This window comes from Notechis scutatus, chromosome Z, assembly GCF_049901735.1.
Source record: "Notechis scutatus isolate UNSWTSFEM ecotype Mainland chromosome Z, rNotScu1.2, whole genome shotgun sequence".
In the NCBI taxonomy this organism is placed as follows: Eukaryota; Metazoa; Chordata; class Lepidosauria; order Squamata; family Elapidae; genus Notechis; species Notechis scutatus.
The window spans coordinates 98,941,994-98,962,449 of record NC_142025.1 but is presented as its reverse complement, the minus strand read 5'-3'; the positions used below and the strand labels follow the sequence as shown (position 1 = coordinate 98,962,449).

Here is a 20,456-nt window from a genome sequence, read left to right as displayed (position 1 = left end):
AGTAAATTGAATCTGGAAATATTTCAGAAGTGTTAAAAATATTTTCAATATGTTAAATGTTGAATCCCAGAAGCATTTAAAGGTTAAATATAGTTATACCCAATTTATACTTAGGTTTGATTTTGCAAAATACCTCAATCCTGAATTGGAAAAATATTATATTTTAATTTTGTAGGTGAGAAACACTTGGTAATTCCATGTGGGTGCATGCAAATGCTACTGAAATTAATTCCAAATAGATTAGCAAAGTGACTTTCCACTTCATAGTTTATCTGTAAGCAAATTCCACAGATTTCCGGAATTTTAACTTGCAAACCCCCTCCTGTCCCTGTTTTCTTCGTCTTCATTCAGTCCCTAAAGAAGCGGTAGCGAGACTGAGATCCATTCATTTCTTTGGCACGTGGAAATAAAATACCTGGGCCTTGCACTGGAGCAAGTAAGCAAGTGTATGTGAAAAGGCTGGTGTGTAGAGAGGTAACTGGACTATACCCACTGCAGAGATTTTGGAGAATTGAGTTAAATGACCTAAAATAAATCCTGCGACAGCGATTTCTTTCTCGGTCTACAGGAACTATATATATAGGTAGTGGTGTTGTTAAAAAAAAAAAATAAGCACACGAACAAAAACAACTGAACTTTAGAACAACAGAAGAGGGAAACGCCACTGAGGCACTGATTTGGTGAACGGTTCTCCTGTATGAAGCCCCCCCCCTCGTGTGTGTGTGAATGTGGATTATATGTATATATCTAGAAATCTTAGCCCAATGGAGAGAGGCGAGATGCATCTCAGAGCACCCGGCAAAAAGCTGTCGGCAGCGGCATCTGCTCCCTGCTCCCCGCCCTCCTCCGTAGCCGGCCAGCTATTCATGTCACGCGCTTTTCAGCCGCTAAGATGGATTCAGAGGCCGAGCCGTATCATTGTGTGTGCCTTCTAACCTTTCAGGTCATCTTCCAAAAGACACCGGGGGAAGGGAAGGCCCCTTGTCACGTGACCCGGGGGGTGCCAATGTCCTTCCATGAGAGGGCCAACCGGAGCCTGGTAACAGCGAGCGAGCGCCTCGGGGAACCCCAGCCATGCAGAAGACCAGCTACTACGACACCTCCCCGCTCTTTGGGGCTTATTCCTATCCGGGGGCCAACGGCTTTGGTTACGAGGGCCCTTCTCCGCAGCCTTTCCAGCCCGCGGCTCATGTGGAGAGTGATTACCAGCGTCCTGCCTGCACCCTCCAGTCTCTGGGCAACGCGGCCCCGCTTGCCAAGACGAAGGACCTGAACGGGAGCTGCCTGCGCCCCAGCTTGCCTCAGGAGCACCACCCGCCCCCGCCCGTCTCACCACCCACCAACCCCATCACCGCCACCAGCGGGAGCGGCAGCACCACATCCAACAGCACCGGCGGCAGCAATAACCATAGCCAATCGGGGGCGGTCAAAAGTGTCCCGAGCAAATCCAGCCTGGCCTCTAGTAACGCCGCCCTCACCAAGCAGATTTTCCCCTGGATGAAAGAGTCGAGGCAAAACGCCAAGCAGAAAAACAGCTCCCCCTGCGCAGGTATCTTCTGCTTTTGGAAATAGCCCCACACTTCCCATGCACCCACAGTGCCCATTACTCCCTCCCTGGCCATACACAAGCAAGCCCAGTTTAGTTATAGATAGCTGGTGAAGGGGTACAAGAAAGAGAAGTGGTGAAGGAGTGCAAGCCAATGCAATATTTGCCTTTTTAAGAAGGGCATTGTTGGGCACTGTGTGTGTAGTGCTATGTTCTCCATCCATCCCCACCCCATCTGAAAGGTTTAGGCTGGGGAGGCAGCCTGCTTGGCCCTGGAAGAACATCACTGGGGCAAGCAACCTGGGTGGAACTACAATCCACACCAGCAGAGTCATGCTAGCTCAGGGTGATGGTGGTGGCCCTATTCTACATTTTTGGATTAGAAGAAAGCAGTAATTAAGATAACTGAGGAAAAGGATCTCTGCCTGGAAATTAGATCTTTAGGGAAAATCTTGTTATTGAGGTGAGAAATGGATTGCAACAAAGACAGGAATCTGTCCCAGAGACAGAACTGAGAGTGCCAGAATGGAAATAGAACAAGGTATGGATACAGTAGGAGTGATTTTGTGAATTTTGCATGAAGGGCTAAAGATGGCAGGTTCCTCACTTCAGTTCTATGTATTAATAAATTCAACCTCCTTCCTACCTCCATTCCTTCAAAGGATATGGATTTGGATACTAATTACACAGGATGATTAATATCATCTACTTATATTGAAGTAATGCTCTGTCTTTCAGACCTACAGCTGCTGTATGCAGAAGTTCTGCCGCTAGTAAAATTGGGACTCAAAACACTTCCCTTTTTGATGGTCAGAAAGTTAACTTCCATTAGTCCCAGCTGTTGGACATAGTGTAGGTTTCTACATGTGAGTTGGTCATTCTGTAATGCTCCTAACTAAAAATAAAAAAAGGAAGAACATAAACCTCTTCTCTGAAGGTAAAACACAATTGAATCCGAAAGCTTGCAGTTTGTCTTTGTCTCATGAAAGAGGGTCTTGCTGGTTTTGATGACTTTCCAAAGAGCTTCTATCCACCCTTCCACCATAGGGCCTTGTCATCTCTTTCTTCAGTCTGCTGGACGTAGAACGTGTCTTCTTCAAACCAGACAGTCTGGGCAGAGCTGAGTTATGGTCTCCAGTTACAATGTCTGTTTTTTACACCTGACAAAATGTATTTCCATCAAAGTCCTGAGATGTGTGTTATACTCCATTTTATATGCCATTGGTTTAGCATGGATGCTCACTAATATCCAGCAGAGATTGTCCAATTTGTTGCAGGCATGAAAGCTACTGTTTCCCAATCTCCACCTTCTAATATCATATAAAATGTATTTTGTCCATGAATAATGTAGTCATTTAGTCCAAATCTTGCCTAGTAGGAAAAGATATTTGTTTTGGGTTTTTTGCTTGATATTTGAACTATAAAATTATTAGAAATAACAGGTTTTATAAAGGACAAAGTTTATAATAGCCACAAATGTCAATGGCTCCAGATTCATTTCTAAGCACATTGGTGTCAAGATCTTAAAATCAAATGGAAGCAAGTGAGAATAATGTTATTAGAGTTCAATTCTAAATATACTTAGATTACAATTCTTTTTTAGATATACATTCTTTTTAAGTCAATGATGTTCCTTTCCTAATATAAATAATTTTATTTGACAATTAAACTTCTTGTAGCCAATTTGCTATACTAAGTGATTTTGAATCAGCAGCCCTATTCAAAATTGTGTACTATGACACAGTTTAATTTGGATTAATAATTTGCATGAATGTGTTATTGCACAAAAGGTATAGAGCTAAGTCATGCTTGAATTAAGAGAGCAACCGGATTAATATGTTTGAGCATGTTAATATTGTCCTACTAAAAGGCAATAGCTGGAATCCCAGTGTGGCATCTATGTGCCTGGAGACATCACGTCTGATAGACTTTTTACATTTAAAAAACCTTTCAATTAAAAATGAATTGGAAATTGGCATGCTGCATGAGCAAAGCACCATCCTCCAGCATCACCTTTATTAACTCTAATGCCTTTGGGCCCCAATGGACTCCATTAGGTTGATTTATATGTTTTTAAAGAAAATAAAAATGATAGGTGGCTGCAGCCCAGTACTATTTCTGGATTCATGTCCACTAGCCCAGAGTAAGGACAACAGCAAACAATGTTAAGTAGTGAGCACCCTACAGGGGAACAGCCACACTGGTTGGAGGGGTAGGTAACATTCTGATAAATCTGTGTTGTTTTCCCCAATGGCAGTCATTTGGGGAAAGAATAAATTCCAAAGCAGTCATTCTAAGAGAGCACCCCACAGCATATTCTAAAATTCCAATATACCAGTGAGAACAAAAGATTTGGGAACTTCTGGGACAGATTATATCCTGATTTTCATATAGCAATTCCTCTTGCATAATCTTTAAATTCGTGAATAAAAATTTGCAAATGTTGCATTGACTAAATATTGATGGAATCATACCCTAAAAGAATAACAGTATGAATTAGATCCAGTTTCACACATAATGCCTATAATTCAGAACTAAATGCAAAAAGTTTCCTCCTTTACTGAAACGTGTAAGTTTTAAGGCAATAACTTTGTAAATTTGCAGCTTCATAAACCACATGCCCTGAAGAGCATGTGGACTCTCACCAACGTTCACCAAATCTGCATTAATCTTACCCTCAAATTCTGCTTTTGTCCCATGTAAAAACATTTTCTTAAAACTCTTACACTTTCTTTACCTCTCTTCTCACTGCAAGAACACAGGGATTTTACCGTACTTCACAACAGAGAAGGGAAAGTTACAAATTTATTCAACAGATATTAACTATGGCTTCAAATTATCTGCAATTCCCCCAGGTACCATTTATCTCTGTATATATTCATGTATACACATATTTTGGGGTACAGGTTTCTTGCTTCATTCTGCAGTGGATAGACAATGGATAAAATTATGATGATAATGAAGTTTCTTACAATGCAAAACACTTGCAAATAAGGCAGAGAAGAGGTGTATGGTTGAAGGGGTGGTAAATTCTTGAGCAATAGAGTGGGGATTTTTTCCATTTCAGGTTGTGTATAGAAATCATTTGAAAAAAAACATAGTTTCCATATTACACTTGCTTCTGTGATGTGGAATAAAAAGGATTTCTACAATGGGGAGGGGGGAGCTATTTATTATTAATGGCTCCTCCAATTGCAGTTTTAAATCATTAGTCCTGCTGCATTGCCTTAAATCTCTGTTAACATATTCTTTTGTATGTGTATCCTGGGCCTGAGTCTTTTTGCTTCACAGCCAATCTTTCTTGCAAGTCAGGATTGGAGGGTCGGGGAGCAATTCCCATTCCTTAAAAAACAAACACAATTCTCATTTACTTTAAAGCACAAGGTAAATATCAGAATTTGGATTTGTACAGAAAGCTTGCTTCCCTTTCCATCTTTTGCACTTTTGATTATAAAAATTTCTGGACACAATCCCATAAGAAGTTCTCCTATGCAACCCTCCCTTGGAATAAGTGGGGACTTGCAATGGGTTTGTGCCTTTCAAAAGTGCAGTGTGTGTCTGTGTGTGTGTGTTTGTGTATGTACCCTGGGAAGCAGACGTCTGAGTTCTCTCAAAGCAGGCGGGCACTCACTAATTCAGACTAGCAGACCAGGCGAGCTACATGCAGGGCAGGTTTATATACCTAGATACTTCATTTTGCCTTGCTAACCTTGCCTACATAATTTCCTCTGAAAGGGTCTGCTTCAAAATAATCGACTCCCAAATAAATTGCCCTGGATTTCTTTTCTGCATGACATGATCAAATTTTCATAAAGCGTGGGGCAGCTTTGGAGAACAGAACTCTTAATAAATGACATGATTATGGAGTGGGGACTGGGGGGGAGAGTGTAGCCTTCTCGCCCATAGGAGGATTTATTAAGAAGCCTGTGCATTCAATTTTCTGCATGTAAGTAATTATCTTTGATTTCATTTCCCGACCTTCTTTCCAGAAAGCTGCAGCGGCGAGAAAAGCCCTCCAGGCTCCTCAGCCTCCAAGAGGGCCCGCACAGCTTACACCAGTGCCCAGCTGGTTGAGCTGGAGAAGGAATTCCATTTCAACCGCTACCTTTGCAGACCACGCCGAGTGGAGATGGCTAACCTGTTAAACCTCAGTGAGCGGCAGATCAAGATCTGGTTCCAGAATCGGAGGATGAAATACAAAAAGGATCAGAAGTCAAAAGGCCTTGGGTCATCCCCTGGGGGACCTTCTCCCACAGGGAGTCCGCCCCAAGCCCTACAGTCCTCTGCAGGCTTCCTGAATGCCCTACACCCCATGACTTCAAACTATGAAGCTCCATCTCCACCCTCTTTCAACAAACCACACCAGAATGCCTATGCCATACCCACTGCCTACCAAAACCCCATCAAAGGATGCCCCAGCCAACAGAAGTATGCCAACACGGCACCCGAATATGATCCTCATGTCTTACAGGGTAATGGGAGTGGCAGCTACGGCCCCCCCAATATGCAAGGCAGCCCAGTCTATGTGGGTGGCAATTATGTGGATTCTATGCCCAACTCTGCTTCATCACTTTATGGGCTGAACCCCCTTCAACATCATCAGCCCCACAGCATGGAATACAATGGGGGGCCCCAGATGGCCTCCAACCAGCACCATGGGCCTTGTGAGGCTCACCCAACCTATACAGACCTTTCTTCTCACCATGCTTCTACTCAGGGTAGAATCCAAGAGGCACCCAAACTGACCCATCTGTGATGAAGAGCAGGGCAGACTCGGTGGGGAGTTAATAGAAAAAGGAGATGGATGTGGGATTGGTCAGTCAGGGGACAAACTGGTTATGCAAAAAGAAATGGACAAACAAACATTTGTGTTGAAACCCTTTATGAAAATCAAACCCTATTGTTTCAGGAGCACAGTTTATGCATGCTGTGTCTTGCCATTCCTGCCAGATTTATCCCTAGAGTGATACAGAGTTTAGGAGGCTTCTGGCTAAGCCATGCTCTCTGGAGTAGAAGTATTCCTGTATATTCCTCTCTCAAAGAAAGGTGAAAGCACCAGCCAGACTAAGTGCTGTTCATATGGACAAGATAACAAATCTTGATTAAAATGAACAAATCCTAGGGACCAGCCCTGGTTGAACTCTAAAAGACCTGTTGCAAATCTAGGCTAGGAATGGCCAGACTAATGCAATCCCAAAGTGCAGAAAAGTCCATAATCTATTCCTTTTTCTTCAGTGTGAGAAATTACTTGAGAAATGCATCTTAATCACACTCTATCTTTTATGTTCTAGTCCACTTTAGGCAGAGGGAGCATGGGGGAGGGGTGAGAGTAAACTTAAACTTTCTTGGACCCACAAGTCTTGTTGGTTTTATGAATACACTTGTGGGAACCATGTTTTTAACTAGTCATGATAACATCTTGAACAAAGCAGCACATTTTCATGGGGTACAGACTTTCCACAGGCAGGATAGAACATTATTTCAATCTAAAGAAAAGCTGAAGAACTGTCTCAGCTCACTATGTAGGAGATTCATTTCAGTCCTTTTACATTTTTTGGATTTAAACTCCTATCAGCCATCCTAGGTGCAAATTTATTTATTTATTAGTTCTGGTAAGCTAATAAGTAGAAAAGGGTTGTGGGAGATGTAATCTGGATCATCTAGACACCAACAGATGCATACCACTGTTATATATCACTCTCTTTTCATAACTACTAAAATCTTAATTACTTCTAAGTAAAACTCCATTACATTGGAATTGAAATAACTTCAATAGGGAAAGAAGTCGCCATTCTATTTGTTCCCAAATTGCATTCCCAATCATGAAGGCAGTAAGGATTCTTAATGAGATTAGGAGCAAACTTTCCAGTCATGTGTATATGTCCTATACAGATCATAAAACAGCAGCTTATTTATACATAATAGGTTCCTTAAATATAGATTGATTATTGATAGATTTATTAAGACTTCAATTTGATAGAAAGGGTTTGAATGTGTGTATGACTGCCTCATGAAAAAGACTTGCTGAAATCACTGACACAATCCTCCCTCCTCCCAAAAACTTTACATACTATTTATTTCAATGCAGTTTGTACAAGAGAATTTTCTGCTGAAAGTTGTCTAGCTGTAGAATTTACATCTGTTCGTTTCAAGTATTTTCTTTTCTTAAAAGTATGCAAATATTTTGTTTACAATTATAGAAGGGTATATAGGTGTCTGGAGACAATCAACCATACAGGAACATACACTTACACACACATACACACACAGAGGGATTCACATACATACTCTGAGGGACTCAGAGGAAAACTCATTTTTATAAGGGGGAAAGGAATTTCATCCCCTTTTGAAATTCTTTTTTAAGAATCTGTTTCAGATATATATCTGAATTTCACATATATATCTGTCCTGAGATTTTTCACATATATATATATATATCTATAACTGTCCTGAGGTTTTGACACAAATGTTTTGAATGTATTAAAATGTCCTGATTCTTCTGAAATCAACTGAAATAGACAATTTCTGTTACATTTTTAAAAAAGTTCATATAACATGCACAAAAAGATCTGGTGTAGATCTTAAATGCACCTCAATATTTCTTATATCTATGTCTTGCTCCCTTAACTAAATACTAATCTATCACAATTCTTAAAGATTTATTTTACAAAGAAAGATAAATCTAAGGTATTGAATGGAAAACTGTCTTTTTTCCATTATCAGTGTATCTTCATCCATATAAGGGTGTTTTGTCCAGTTTCACCAACCCAATCCTTACAAATTATTCACTGCTATATTCCCCTCTCTCTTTTTTAATTCTAGCAGATGTTTTGTTTTTCAGAATCGGGCAGTGGTTTCTTTACTAAGTAAATTTAACAGCAAAATTGAGATTGCTTATACAAATAAAAACCTAACATCTGGAAGGAGAAAAATAGAGACCTCCCCTTTGTTCTTCCCATGATTACCTACCTTTCTTTATGATTTTGGTTTCAAGGTTGGTTAAGAACTGGGAGCCTCTCTCACATATAATATGTCTTTGCATTTGTCTGCATAACTTCTCTTGAACGTGAAAACAGGGTATATTTGATCAGAAACTGTTATGTCCTCCAAATGGAAGCAAAGTAAAAGATCCTTTGGGGAGAGGATTCCTTTACTGGTGCCTCTTCTTTGGCCTGACATTCTTTCTTGCACTTAGAGTTTACATTTTAATGGCTATATATACCAACATTTGAAGGACACACATTGGAATACTATTTTCAATGGAGGTGTGCCATGTTCCAGTAAACATTCATATATATAAATATATAAATATATATTATATTATATTATATTTATTGGTTATAGCCAGTTTTAAACTATTTTTTATTTTGTTGCATTATTTATCCCCAACATTTATGTATTTATAAGGAAAATGTACTTTTTTTAGTATTGACTTGTTATAAAGGACAATGGTGTCTTTTTTTTGTCATTGTACAACCAAATTTTATTTTCCATTCTTCTTGTTCTTCCTATTCTTTTTTAGTTATTGTAATTTAGGGAAAAGGCCAGTAGTTACCTTCGTACTTAAAATAATGTGTTTAGTTCTACTGGAGGCATGAAATCAGGCTGTAATTGTATAGTCCTCAGTTAGAAGAACTAGCTAATCCCCAACCCATCTAATTCTCTTCTTCCTTCACTACCACTTCTTTCTCTTTTTTGAAGCATCTTCCTTTGTTCTTTACAGTAGATAAGTTTATTTCTTTGCTGAAAGGGTTGTCTGTTGAACAATTCTTGAATAAACTTTCTGTTCTTAATTTATTCTTGTCCTATTTGTCAGATTTGAAAACAGGAAGAAAAAGAAGGTATCAAGTAGAATGAAGATGTTCACTTTAAAAAAAAAAAGATTTCTACATTTTTCAGCCATTAATGAGAAAGGCATTTATCTGTCTTATCCCACCTTCTTTGATTCTGTTTATTCTTTTGGTTATGACAGTCACTGTTTTATTTTAGAGCTTATAAAATAACAGGACTTTCTCCAGCTGATTATAATAATTTTAAAAGTTAATCATTGGGGAGTTATTTTCCTCCCCCCACAATGACCCCAGTCTCCCCACATCCACTTGAAATATCTTGTTCTAAGTAGTCTCACGCCAATTAAAATTACCCTTCATCTTGTGCACATACAAAGAAGGGTGATCATGTGTTGTCCAGACTAAACAGCCATTGGGCCTAAAATGAAAACAAAGGAAAATGATTAATCATAACAAAAGGCACACGGGCTTTCTTGCTGAAATTAAGAGTGAGTGGGGGAGAACTTATGGTGAAATTAAATCACAAAGTAAAGCAAGAAAAGAGTTGAAAGCAGATGCTGTTTGGAGCATTGAAAGTTGGGGGGAAGGGAGGGAGGGAAGGTGCTTAAAATAGAGACAGATAAGAATTAATCTTGCCTTAATCTGCCTTTTAAGCTCCCAGCCAGGATGAGAATTTACTCTTTACAAAACTCTTATGAGACTGGAGCCTAATGTAAACGTCCTGTCAAATTAGAATGTCATGTTTTTGTGGCAGAAGAATGATTCAGATTGGAAAAAATGTTACTAAAGAAAAGAGCTATTATTATTAAGAAGATCCTTTGTTAACTCCACCTTTCGAGGAAGGGGTGTGGCAATGGAGCCTTTAAAGCAGAATTTGGGGGCAGAAGGTCACCTCACCTGCATGATCTGCAGGAGGATCCCTAAACACTGCAAAGCTAGTTTATCACATGCTAAAATCAATAAAAGAATCCTCTAAAACTTAAGCCCAGAGATTCTAAAACTCTAGTATCAGCTAGGAAGTTTGTTTCCATCACTGCTTTTCTTCTATAGTATATTTTTAAACCATAGAAAACATTATCCTCTGTGACTGAAGTCAAGCTTTTTGCCTTGCACTTATGAAATCTCTTGTGGGAGAGAAGAAGATGAACATTTCATTCTGAATCATTTTCTTTACTGGATTTGGCAAGTGGAAATAATTTTGTGTGTGTGGAGTTTATGACTGGAAGTATTTTTTTTAATTCAGCATAGTCAATGTGGGGATTTCATTTGTGCAACGTCTATGACCCTCCCTATTTGTGTGATCTCTGCACTTACAGCATATTTCCTAAAGTAAAAACATAATGCCAGTTAATGTTCCTGTTAGAAAGGGCAGTTGGGAACTAAAGTGGACTTTCTGTGGCGCATCCCACTGTTTGTTGGATGGTATAAAGAATCAAATAGTACTTCTATGAATGTTCTAACCTTGAAATTTAATTTCAAAAACCTTTTTCCAAGCAAGCAATTGAGACCTTGGGCAAAAGGGATCTGTCCCTTCCTTGGCAAGCCTATTGTCCAAGGAGGAAAATGAAAGGAGTGAGTCAGAAGCTGTGAGAAGACTCCACCCACTTCTTGATTCAACTCCATCCCTTGATGCAATGGAATGTGGCCCCACATAGAGGAATATTCTCCAACAGAACAAAATGCCTTTTGGTCCCAAAAGTCTAACTGGAATATTGCATATTCACTGACTGAGTTAGGAAGGCACAACCAAATCAATTGACAATATGCTAACCTTGGTTAGGATATGTTTATGTATGAGCGGTTTTGAGAACCCAATTAGTCTAAAATTCAATGTCCTGCATGAAACTAGAAAAAGTGAATTCAGTAGTGACTTTGGGTATGTTGATTGAGGACAGCTATTCTGGTATAGGTTTTAGTGATCTGATACTGCATTTTTCCTGTAATGATCATATGCCATTGTTTTGTTGCCATCCTATTAAGCTCATCACTGTCTGTAATAATTTTGTACAGTAGGAAACATATCTTTGTAAATCAAATGCTGGAAAACAGTAGAAGAAGACTTCGGGCTATGTCCTGCTTGTGAGGAATGGGAGCATCTGCTTGGCCATTATAGAATAAAAGATGGTCAACTAATCAGATGCAACAGCATTTTTTTTGCTCTGATGTTATTGATTAATACCAATTTTAGAGAAAGGCATTTATCCAACTTCAGACTTGAGACTGTACAATCTCAGTATGAACTGTAAATGAATTGTATGTTCTCTGATTTTATGAAGACATGGTTATAGGCCCAATACTACTGTTTTATGGACCTGCTACTATTTGTACTTCCCCTATGCCATAGAAATAAAGTGTATAGGGTGGAACCATCTTAGCTGAATTCAGGTTGTGGTCCTTTCTGCAATAGCATCACTTGCTTCTAAAAGTTTTATGGGAAGGAACCAAAGCATTCGTTAGCCACAGCATTCTCCAATCTGATTTGTTGGACTATAGTGAACATGAATCATACCGGTCACATTGACACAGAGATAGAGTACTTGCTATAGTGTGTTGGCCATAAGTAAATATTTGTCCATATTAAAAAAGGCCTTGTCACATTATCCATGCACATGTTAAGTGAACTACCTCATATGCAAATATATTAAACACTCTTACTCTGCGGATATTGAAACACTCTTATTCTGCAGATATTTCTGGTATTATGTGAGATAATATATATACAGTATATATTATCTATATATAAAATATAGAGAGACCATAGGCCAGGTTCGTAGAACTTTCTTCCTGCACTTCATTAACTTCTTACTGGAGTTGACAGGACTGGCTTCGCATAATTCTTCCTAGTATATAGCTTCTTAGAAAGGCTGCTGCAAATTGCTTTATATTACAGCAGATTGTTTATTTTAGTACAGTATAAATGTGATCTCAATTTGCTGTCAACTGAGCTCCAAAACAGTTCCATTGTCTTCAGCAGGATGATTAGAGACATTCTAGATGGCAACACTATTCTCACTGCTTTAAAGACTTATCTTTCCATCTATTGTTGGTCTGTGGATCTATCCTTAATAAATGTAAGGAGGAGAAATATAGATTGCTTCTACAAACAAGCATGAATTTCAGGCCAGAGGGACTTAAAAAAATATTTGATTTTGTTTTGTTGATATATTAAGTTCCACTGATAATTAAAGCTTTCATGCAATCATAAATAACATTTTTTAAAAGCACCCGAAGCACCCTTTCTTGCATTCATGGTTGTAGCTGGGTTATGCTCATCCATCCAAGAAGTAATTTAATATTCTGTGGTGCTGTAATTTAAAAGCATAAGAGCGTGGAAAGTTTGATTGGGATCTGATCAAGCAACAATAGTCAAGAATGCAGTATCTCCCCCTCCCCCACTATCATTTTCCTGTCTGTGATTTTATGGATGATTTAACCAAACTAAAATATTGGCCCCTGTGTTATTCAGACCTTTGTGAAAGGGTTTCCTCAAATAAATTATTCTAGCAAAAAGACCTACTTCCTGGCAGGCTACTAAAATAAATAAATCTTAGGGAGTAATAGTGCATTCTTTATCTTATATTAGGACTGCCACCATTACATACAAAGAAAGAGAAAGTTCCATTATGCTAAAAAACTTGGCTTTCAAAATCAAGAATTTAGAATCAGATTATAAATTTAAAATCAGTGTTATTTTCTGTGGGAGTGCCTCATTCTCAGACATATTAAACTAAATGTGTCAAACAGGGAAACTTTACTATTTTTAATACTTGCATATTGCCCTTTTAGCAACTATAGAATCCTATATTCAGAAGTAATTCCTATCAAGTTAAAAGGCTGTTATTTCAGCATGTTTAAAAAAATTCAGGTTAAATGAAGGTTAATTGGCCAGAAAACTCTAACTTTTGATAATGTCCAAGAAAACTCACCTTTCAGCCATACCTTCACCAGTTCAAAAAATTATCTCCCCTGCATTCCTGGTATATTCTTTCCAACAAATTTTCTCTATATCTAGTTGAATAAGCTAACATCAGAATCTTGTGTAAACAGATATTGAGAGCTAGAATTTTTAAGATCTTCTCTCTCTTTTTCTATATTAAAAACAATGGCAAGTGTTGTAAAAACAAAAAATGCTTTCAGAAAAATTGTACAAATTTGCATTTCTTCTTAGCATTCAGTATTTTATACCACTAATCACTTGACTTTCCTTAATTCTATTTTTCAATATTTATATTTTAAAGATATGCACTGATTTACAAATTAAAAATTTCTTTCATTCATAAAATTAACTTTTCCCAGAGTGAAATATTTATTTAGATATTTATTTCTAAAACTTTCTAGCAATCCTAAAGTTATAGCTCTTAGGGCAACATGCAGTTTAAAGAAAACTCTAATTCATACATATACCAATTCTTTAAAATAATTTATAAAAACAGCAAAGATTTAAAAGAACCAGAATACAACTATTGAAAGCAACAGAACAGAAATTAAAAGGCTATGAAAAATAGCCAAGTAGAATCATATGGATCTTAATGGGCAAAATATTCCAAAACTGGAAGGGATTTCCACCAAGGCTTCAGCATTTGAGGATACCTGGAGCAGGACTTCTCATGATGATCTCAGGGTTGGGGCAGAATTTATGACAAATTAGTTATATTAGATCCAACCATCTCTGTAATCTGTGTCTAAAACATCATATAATCTTGCATCTGTATTATTACAAAATATTATTCATCATCACTGTAGTCTAGATGAACCAGACAAACCAATAAAGTCAGTGGTTTTTAGTTGAAAACAATGAATGGCACTAATATCGGCAATGCAAATGCAGCTAGATCAAATATGATCAGCTAAATGGACTTTATATGGAAAGGAGGTGTTCACAGCATGAAAGGGAATTGAAGATGAAATTCTATTGGCAACTTCTCTGCAGACTAAACTCAAGCACTGAAAGGAAACTTACAAATACACTGATTTGTTTCTTTTTATTTTTTCACCCCACCTTAATGTTTTAGCAGTCTAATACAAATAGAAGCACTCATTTTCTTTCATTGCCTTTCTTTTACATTGCATTCCTTTCCAATTTGGAGGTTGTAACAGAATCAAAAGTTAGAGGTTATTCAAATTAAATAATAACCCAAAATAAAGTAATTTTACAAATGTGGCTGTCATTTTGGAAAATGTAAAGAATAACATTGCTACTCAGATCCATTGCTCTGTTGAAATGGAACCCATTTCCATGGAATATTTACTCTCACATATGATGGTTTTTTTAAAAAAAATCAGGACTCAATCATGTTTTCCAAAATAAAATACATACCATAATCTGGGGCAAGAACTTTACTGCTTCCAAATAACATTTGGACTACAGCTTTGAAATACTTAAGATTTAACAATTCTACAAGACACAGCAGTGCAAACACCTTTCAAAATACTGGATTATTTTTGCTTTTGCCAATAATGTTATTTACATTATTGTTATTGTAGTTTTCAGAACCCATTTGAAGTCTGCCCACATAGGCTTTTGGAAATACATTTTCCTCACGTATTTGTTTCTCTCAGATTTAAGATTTTCATCCCACATGGATGTTTGAACTGACCAATATTCTAAGTTTTGCCTCTTCCCTCTACGTTTCCCACTTCTATTTTCTATTGTTTCTGAGGCTAGAAAAAAATGCAGCTTGAATAAACAAATGGTAAACAACATTTTAGATTCTCATATACTCTTTGGTGTTTATCTTTTTTAACCTCATCTCAATTTCCCACCCATGAACCTTCAAACTATTTTATTTAGTACCTTTACAAATCAAGTCCAAATTTGTGGGGGGGAAAAATCTTCTTTCAGAAATTCTGCTAAATATCCAAATTCTTTAAGAAGTGAGCAAAGCCTCAGCTGCCTGTCAGAAGTCTTTGGTGAGAAAAGATTGATCGCTTTCCTCTCCCCCTCAATCCCTGCTCTTTCCTTGCTCAGTTTGTGGACAACTTTTAAAAAGGAGATGGGGGTGGAGGCCTACAAACATTCTTAGATACATCCCTAAGAACCAGTTTTGATGTTTGAAGGAAAGCTTTTAAAATTAAGTTGAGGATCCCATAAATATTCATTTGAGAGGAGAAAAATGATAAACTGTTGGGAGAATGGAGTTATTCTTTCCTGTATTCTTTTAAAGAAGCTTTTTAAAATAGGTCCTGGGTTACTAAGTCCCATCTTTTCCCATCTCCTCAAACATTCCAACGTCTGCTCTAGAATGTATTATCAGAAACACTTTCCAAAGTCCTTTCGTACAAATTTGAATTGGGTAGTTTGGAATGTTTTTAATTCAGGTAAGATTCAAACCAGCTGTTTCACATGAGTTCGTTTCTCATTGTTTCAGTAGGGCTGATTCTTAAATGAGAAGAAATTTTAGAATAATGGGATGTTTCTTCTGTATACCTCTCCTCTCTTTCAACACCCCTTTCCCCATCTTCATTGGTCCTATCACCTGAGCCATTTGCCAGATAAACTTAAAAGACAAACTGTAAACATCGCTACCTGTTCATCAACTTCTTGCCCACTATTGCCTCCTCAGTCAAATCTTAAGGAGCATCTTCCTCTGGATTTAGCTTTTATAATCAGGACAAGAAATCTTCAAGCATGACAAGTGGGAGTATTATTGCTGTTATTATTGTCATGGCTGCAATTATTATTAGCTATGATGGGGGGGACCCCAACCCTCTATTTTCAACTAGGATGGCCCTGCTATTGGGCTAGCCAGGTCACGTGATGAGGAATTGGCTGCAATTTATCCCTGCTCGTCAGTTTAATAGAGCAAGGTCCCCATACGCCTGTTTTATCAGCAATATAAGATATTAAAAAATAAAAATAAAAAGGTGGGTAGAAAAGGGGGAGGAGACTGCAAATAATACTTACATTAAAAAGGATATAAAATATTGGAAGGGCCTGAAATATCCAGCGTTCCTTCCCCACCCACCCACCCGCATCCCCGCCCCCTCCTTTTGCACTGGGCCTCTGGAAAAAGCCATGAATTTTGAATTTGAGAGGGAGATAGGCTTCATAAACAGCCAGCCATCGCTAGCGGAGTGTCTGACGTCCCTTCCCGCTGTCCTGGAGACATTTCAAACTTCATCAATCAAGGAACCAACGACGTTAATTCCTCCTCCTTTGGAACAAACCCTCCTCGGCTTGGATCCTTGTTCCAGCAGCCAGCCTGTGCTGAGGAGCCAAAAGAAAGCAAAGCATGGGCAGGCCCAGAAAGCCACGCTCCAGTCTTCTGCTCTGGGTGGAGAATTCCCCTGGATGAAGGAGAAGAAATCTTTTAAGAAAGCTAACCAGATCCCAGCTTCTTTGTCTCCTTCCTCTTCTGTGCCTGGATTTGTCCCGGCTTCTCCTGCAGGTCTGTAAAGGGGTGGGGGGTGGGGGTGGGGAAAGTGAACATTTGGGTGGCTGGCAGTGTGGAGGGACGAGACAAAAAAAATCTGCTATTTAAGAATCACTAAGTGTTGGAAAAGGGGGCAAAGGAATATCCATCTCCATTTCTAATCTCAGTTACTGAAAGATTAGGATGAATCCTTCCTTCCCCGCTTCCCTCCTTCCTTCTTCTTTCCCCCTGCCCAGCCAGAACTGAGAATCTCCACTTCAATTTCCCCTATTTCACATCGTTTTTAGGCTCTCTTGTATAGCATCTTCCTCTGGGTTTAGACTGTTGATTCTGGGGATGAGAATGGAAGGCAGTTTGGTTGCTATGTTTTGGGAGGCATGGGGAGTGGCACTGGCTATAAACTGCTCTGCTTCTATTTCCAGTGTAGCGGAACGAGGAACAGAAAGAAGGCAGAAGGGAAAACCCAAAGTCTTTTCCCCCCCTTTCTCCTCTACAGTTCACCGAAGGAACCCTTCTTTAGGCAACCAGTCCAATGCTCCAAGGTTGAAACTAATGTCCCTCATCTACTAACCAACCTAATCAACCCATCTCTATCATGGTGCCTTGAGGAAGGCAAGGTTTTGCAGGAGATATGAATTTAAGGACCTGGTAGAACCCCCACCCCCAACCCAATCGGCTAGTGGATAGGAGAGGCCAGCTTCTAAGGCTTTTCATTTTTTTTAGGTTGGAAATAGGGAGATAAATCTTTCAAGATATGCTGCCTTTTTCTCTATGTTTTTATTCATAGTTTGTGTTATTTGCTTATTTAGAGTTCGTTTTCGGTCACTTAGTTATGAATATCCTCCTTTTACACACATATATAGCAAAGTACAAAGGAAAGGATAAGGCACAGGGAAACGAACATCCACTCTTGAATGTGAATTCCTCTATAGATGAAGCTTTTCCAGAATGCACCCCCTACCCCACCCCAGCCATTTTGCCTTGGATGTCCCTGGGTACACAGGCATTGGGGGTCGAACAGAACTTACCAAACCATTTAAAATGTCTCTCTCCCCTTCCCTTTCCCATCCCGCAGCCCTTCGTCCACCGCATCCCCGCCAAAGAAAAAACCGAGATGGGGCCATTCGCTTAGCCGGTTCTGTTGCTTTGTGTAATTTTGCTGTTTTCCTCCTCCAGACACGTATTTAGACCACAGTGAAAAAGCTTCCCGACGGCTGAGGACGGCATATACCAACACGCAGCTCTTGGAGTTGGAGAAGGAGTTCCATTTTAACAAATACCTCTGCAGACCCCGCCGGGTGGAGATCGCGGCTTTGCTGGACTTGACGGAAAGGCAAGTGAAGGTCTGGTTCCAGAACCGTCGGATGAAGCACAAGAGGCAAACACAGCACAGCGCAGATCCCGCCGAAGAGGACCAAGGCAGCAGTCAGGAAACAGGGGAAGCCGAGAACGGCAGCTCTTCCTGCAGAGGAGCGCGGAAGATGCCTTGTCCCTACCCAGCCGGCAGCCACAGCAGAGAGACTCGGAGCGCTCCAGCGCCTTACCCGATGCTGAGCCAGGGCAGAGCTCCGGCGGCAGAGCTCGGCGGAACCGCCGGCGGTCGCACTATCTCCTCTTGCTCGTCCTCTTGCTCTGGCTCCTCGCCGGGCGACGGGTTCCCGGGAAGTCAGAAGTCCCCTTTGCTGCCGCTGGACCCGAGCGCCTTCTCGGCGAATTCCTGCCCACAGGCCGCAGGAGAGCTTTCACCCAGCCTCCAGGGCTGCGCAGATAGCCCTATAAGTTTCTCCCTAGAAGACCTAGACTTTTTTACCAGCACGTTGTGTGCGTTGGATTTGCCCCATTTCAATTTTTAATAACCTCTCGAACCTCGAACCTCCGATTTATTATTTGCCTTGGGTAATATACCCCTATAAATAATACAAAAAGTGTATGCAGCACACAACCCCAGTTAAGTGTTTCAAACCTTTTAACTACGAAACTCCTATTTTTCCCCCTCGGTACTCCTTGGGAGGGAGAACATTTCCTTCTCTTTAGTGAAATGATCGCGTTTAATATTTCGATCATTTTTTCCAAAGGGAATTTATATTTCAATAACATTAGGATTTTCCTTTTTTGCACCCTTTTGCAAATGCATAATAGAGCATTTGAGGTCAAGCAGATGGTCTAGGTGTTAAAAATACAAAATAATTGTATAAGGAGGTTTTGTTTTTCAGCTCAAGAAATCATGCCCTTTAGAGTTTGACACATTTCATACATCAGGTTCTTTCTTCTCCCATGGCCGTATTTCAACCGCCCCCCCATCCCATTTTGAACAGAGTAGATATTAACAAATGCAGAACAAGAAGAAAATGTCCTAATGAAATTCTCAGGAACCAAAACAAGACATTTAGATGTCTTAATTTAAGAAAGAAAGGTAGATAGACAGATAGGAAGGAAGGAAGGAAGGAAGGAAGAATCCTTACCTTTTAGAAGTAGATTATTTATTTAAGTGTTTTAATAATAAAATGCAAATTATTTATTGTACATTATTTTCATAGACTAAATAAATGGCTTTATAGTCTCTAAAATGCCGTATTCTTGTTTTATAGGCATTGAAAGAAAGAATCTAGTTTAGCTTTCTATCCTGTCAGTTCATTGAGATTTTATTCTTAGCGTTTTAAGAATTATAGTGCAATATAATTTTATTTTCTGGTATATTTTTTTAATAAAAAGATACTGTATTTTTATCAGTTAATTTTGTAAGTTTACAATACATCAGAGATATTTTAGAATATTTGTAACAGCTAAAGGGAAATATTTTTAAAAAGCAGATTGAATAGTTGCAGATCATACATACAGATACACACAGAGAGATATATATACACTCCAGATTTGGGAAGAATTTAAATACCTGGAACCAGAACAATTTGATGTCTCTGTATTATGCCTGGTATACCTAGCATAAATCAGAAAGGCAGAATGAAAAAAGGCAATATTTGTAAAAATGTTTTTAAAATGAACATGTATTGTCACCACCACTGTCATCAACACAGCAGCAATTTCACCAATTTTTTTTTGAATCTTTATATTTTATTTTTGCTAACTTTGCTTTATACCTATGGATTTCCTATTCACTAAAAAAGGCAGGAAATGAAAATGGAAAGAAGAATGGAAATACTAGTAAGAGAATGGTATCCAGACTTTTGAATTCTGTTTCTCCAGGCTTACAGGACAAAAGCCCATTTTTCAAAAGTGGAAACATTCTGGAATCTGGATGATAAAAATATTAAATTAACCAAAAGAGGGAGGGGAAAAAAAGAAGAAATATTGTTTTCATGAAACCAATTTTTTGAACACTTTCCGTGTAAAATGTCGATCTCTTGAGATCAATTCAAGTTAAAACAAACCGAAACAAAAGACTTTGGATAGACTCCTGCGTGGGGAGTATTGGCTTGAAAGCAAGCAGCTGTGAATATGCTTCTTTGCCAATAGCGCTCGCTTTATTATTTGCTACCCCGCATTTCTGAGATCAAAACCGAAAGAGTGATTTAAAATGTCTCACGTTTGGGAAAGTTTGCTGGATTATGAAAGGGAAGCCCTAGAGAAGAAACGAAATGAAAACAGTAGCTCTCTGACAAACATATTGTTATACTCTCCGCACACAGGCGGGCGCGTACACACACATAAATCATATTACGTCTTTGTTAAGTCACGGGTATTTTCCCTAGCCTGGCAGAATTTTGGGAGACATCCAAGTCGCAACGGTGG

General features: G+C 39.0%; 2 protein-coding genes across 5 annotated transcripts; both read left to right on the top strand.

Moving 5' to 3' along the window:
• Positions 1–951: 951 nt before the first annotated feature.
• HOXB3 (homeobox B3) lies at positions 952–6,366 on the top strand. 4 transcript variants are annotated; one of them, XM_026669532.2, is made up of 3 exons: positions 952–1,549; positions 5,204–5,218; positions 5,536–6,366. In XM_026669532.2, exons 1-3 carry the CDS (start codon positions 1,075–1,077, stop codon positions 6,300–6,302), a joined length of 1,257 nt encoding a protein of 418 aa, XP_026525317.1. In that variant the 5' UTR covers positions 952–1,074; the 3' UTR covers positions 6,303–6,366. The 4 variants fall into 4 exon arrangements, with proteins under 4 accessions (XP_026525317.1, XP_087803893.1, XP_026525318.1 ...); XM_087947767.1 differs by lacking the exon at positions 5,204–5,218 and adding an exon at positions 4,047–4,051 and having other exon boundaries at positions 5,553–6,366; XM_026669533.2 differs by lacking the exon at positions 5,204–5,218 and adding an exon at positions 3,626–3,641 and having other exon boundaries at positions 5,540–6,366.
• Positions 6,367–16,334: 9,968 nt separating this feature from the next.
• HOXB2 (homeobox B2) lies at positions 16,335–19,276 on the top strand. The gene is made up of 2 exons (XM_026669535.2): positions 16,335–16,724; positions 17,886–19,276. Exons 1-2 carry the CDS (start codon positions 16,352–16,354, stop codon positions 18,560–18,562), a joined length of 1,050 nt encoding a protein of 349 aa, XP_026525320.1. The 5' UTR covers positions 16,335–16,351; the 3' UTR covers positions 18,563–19,276.
• Positions 19,277–20,456: the final 1,180 nt, after the last annotated feature.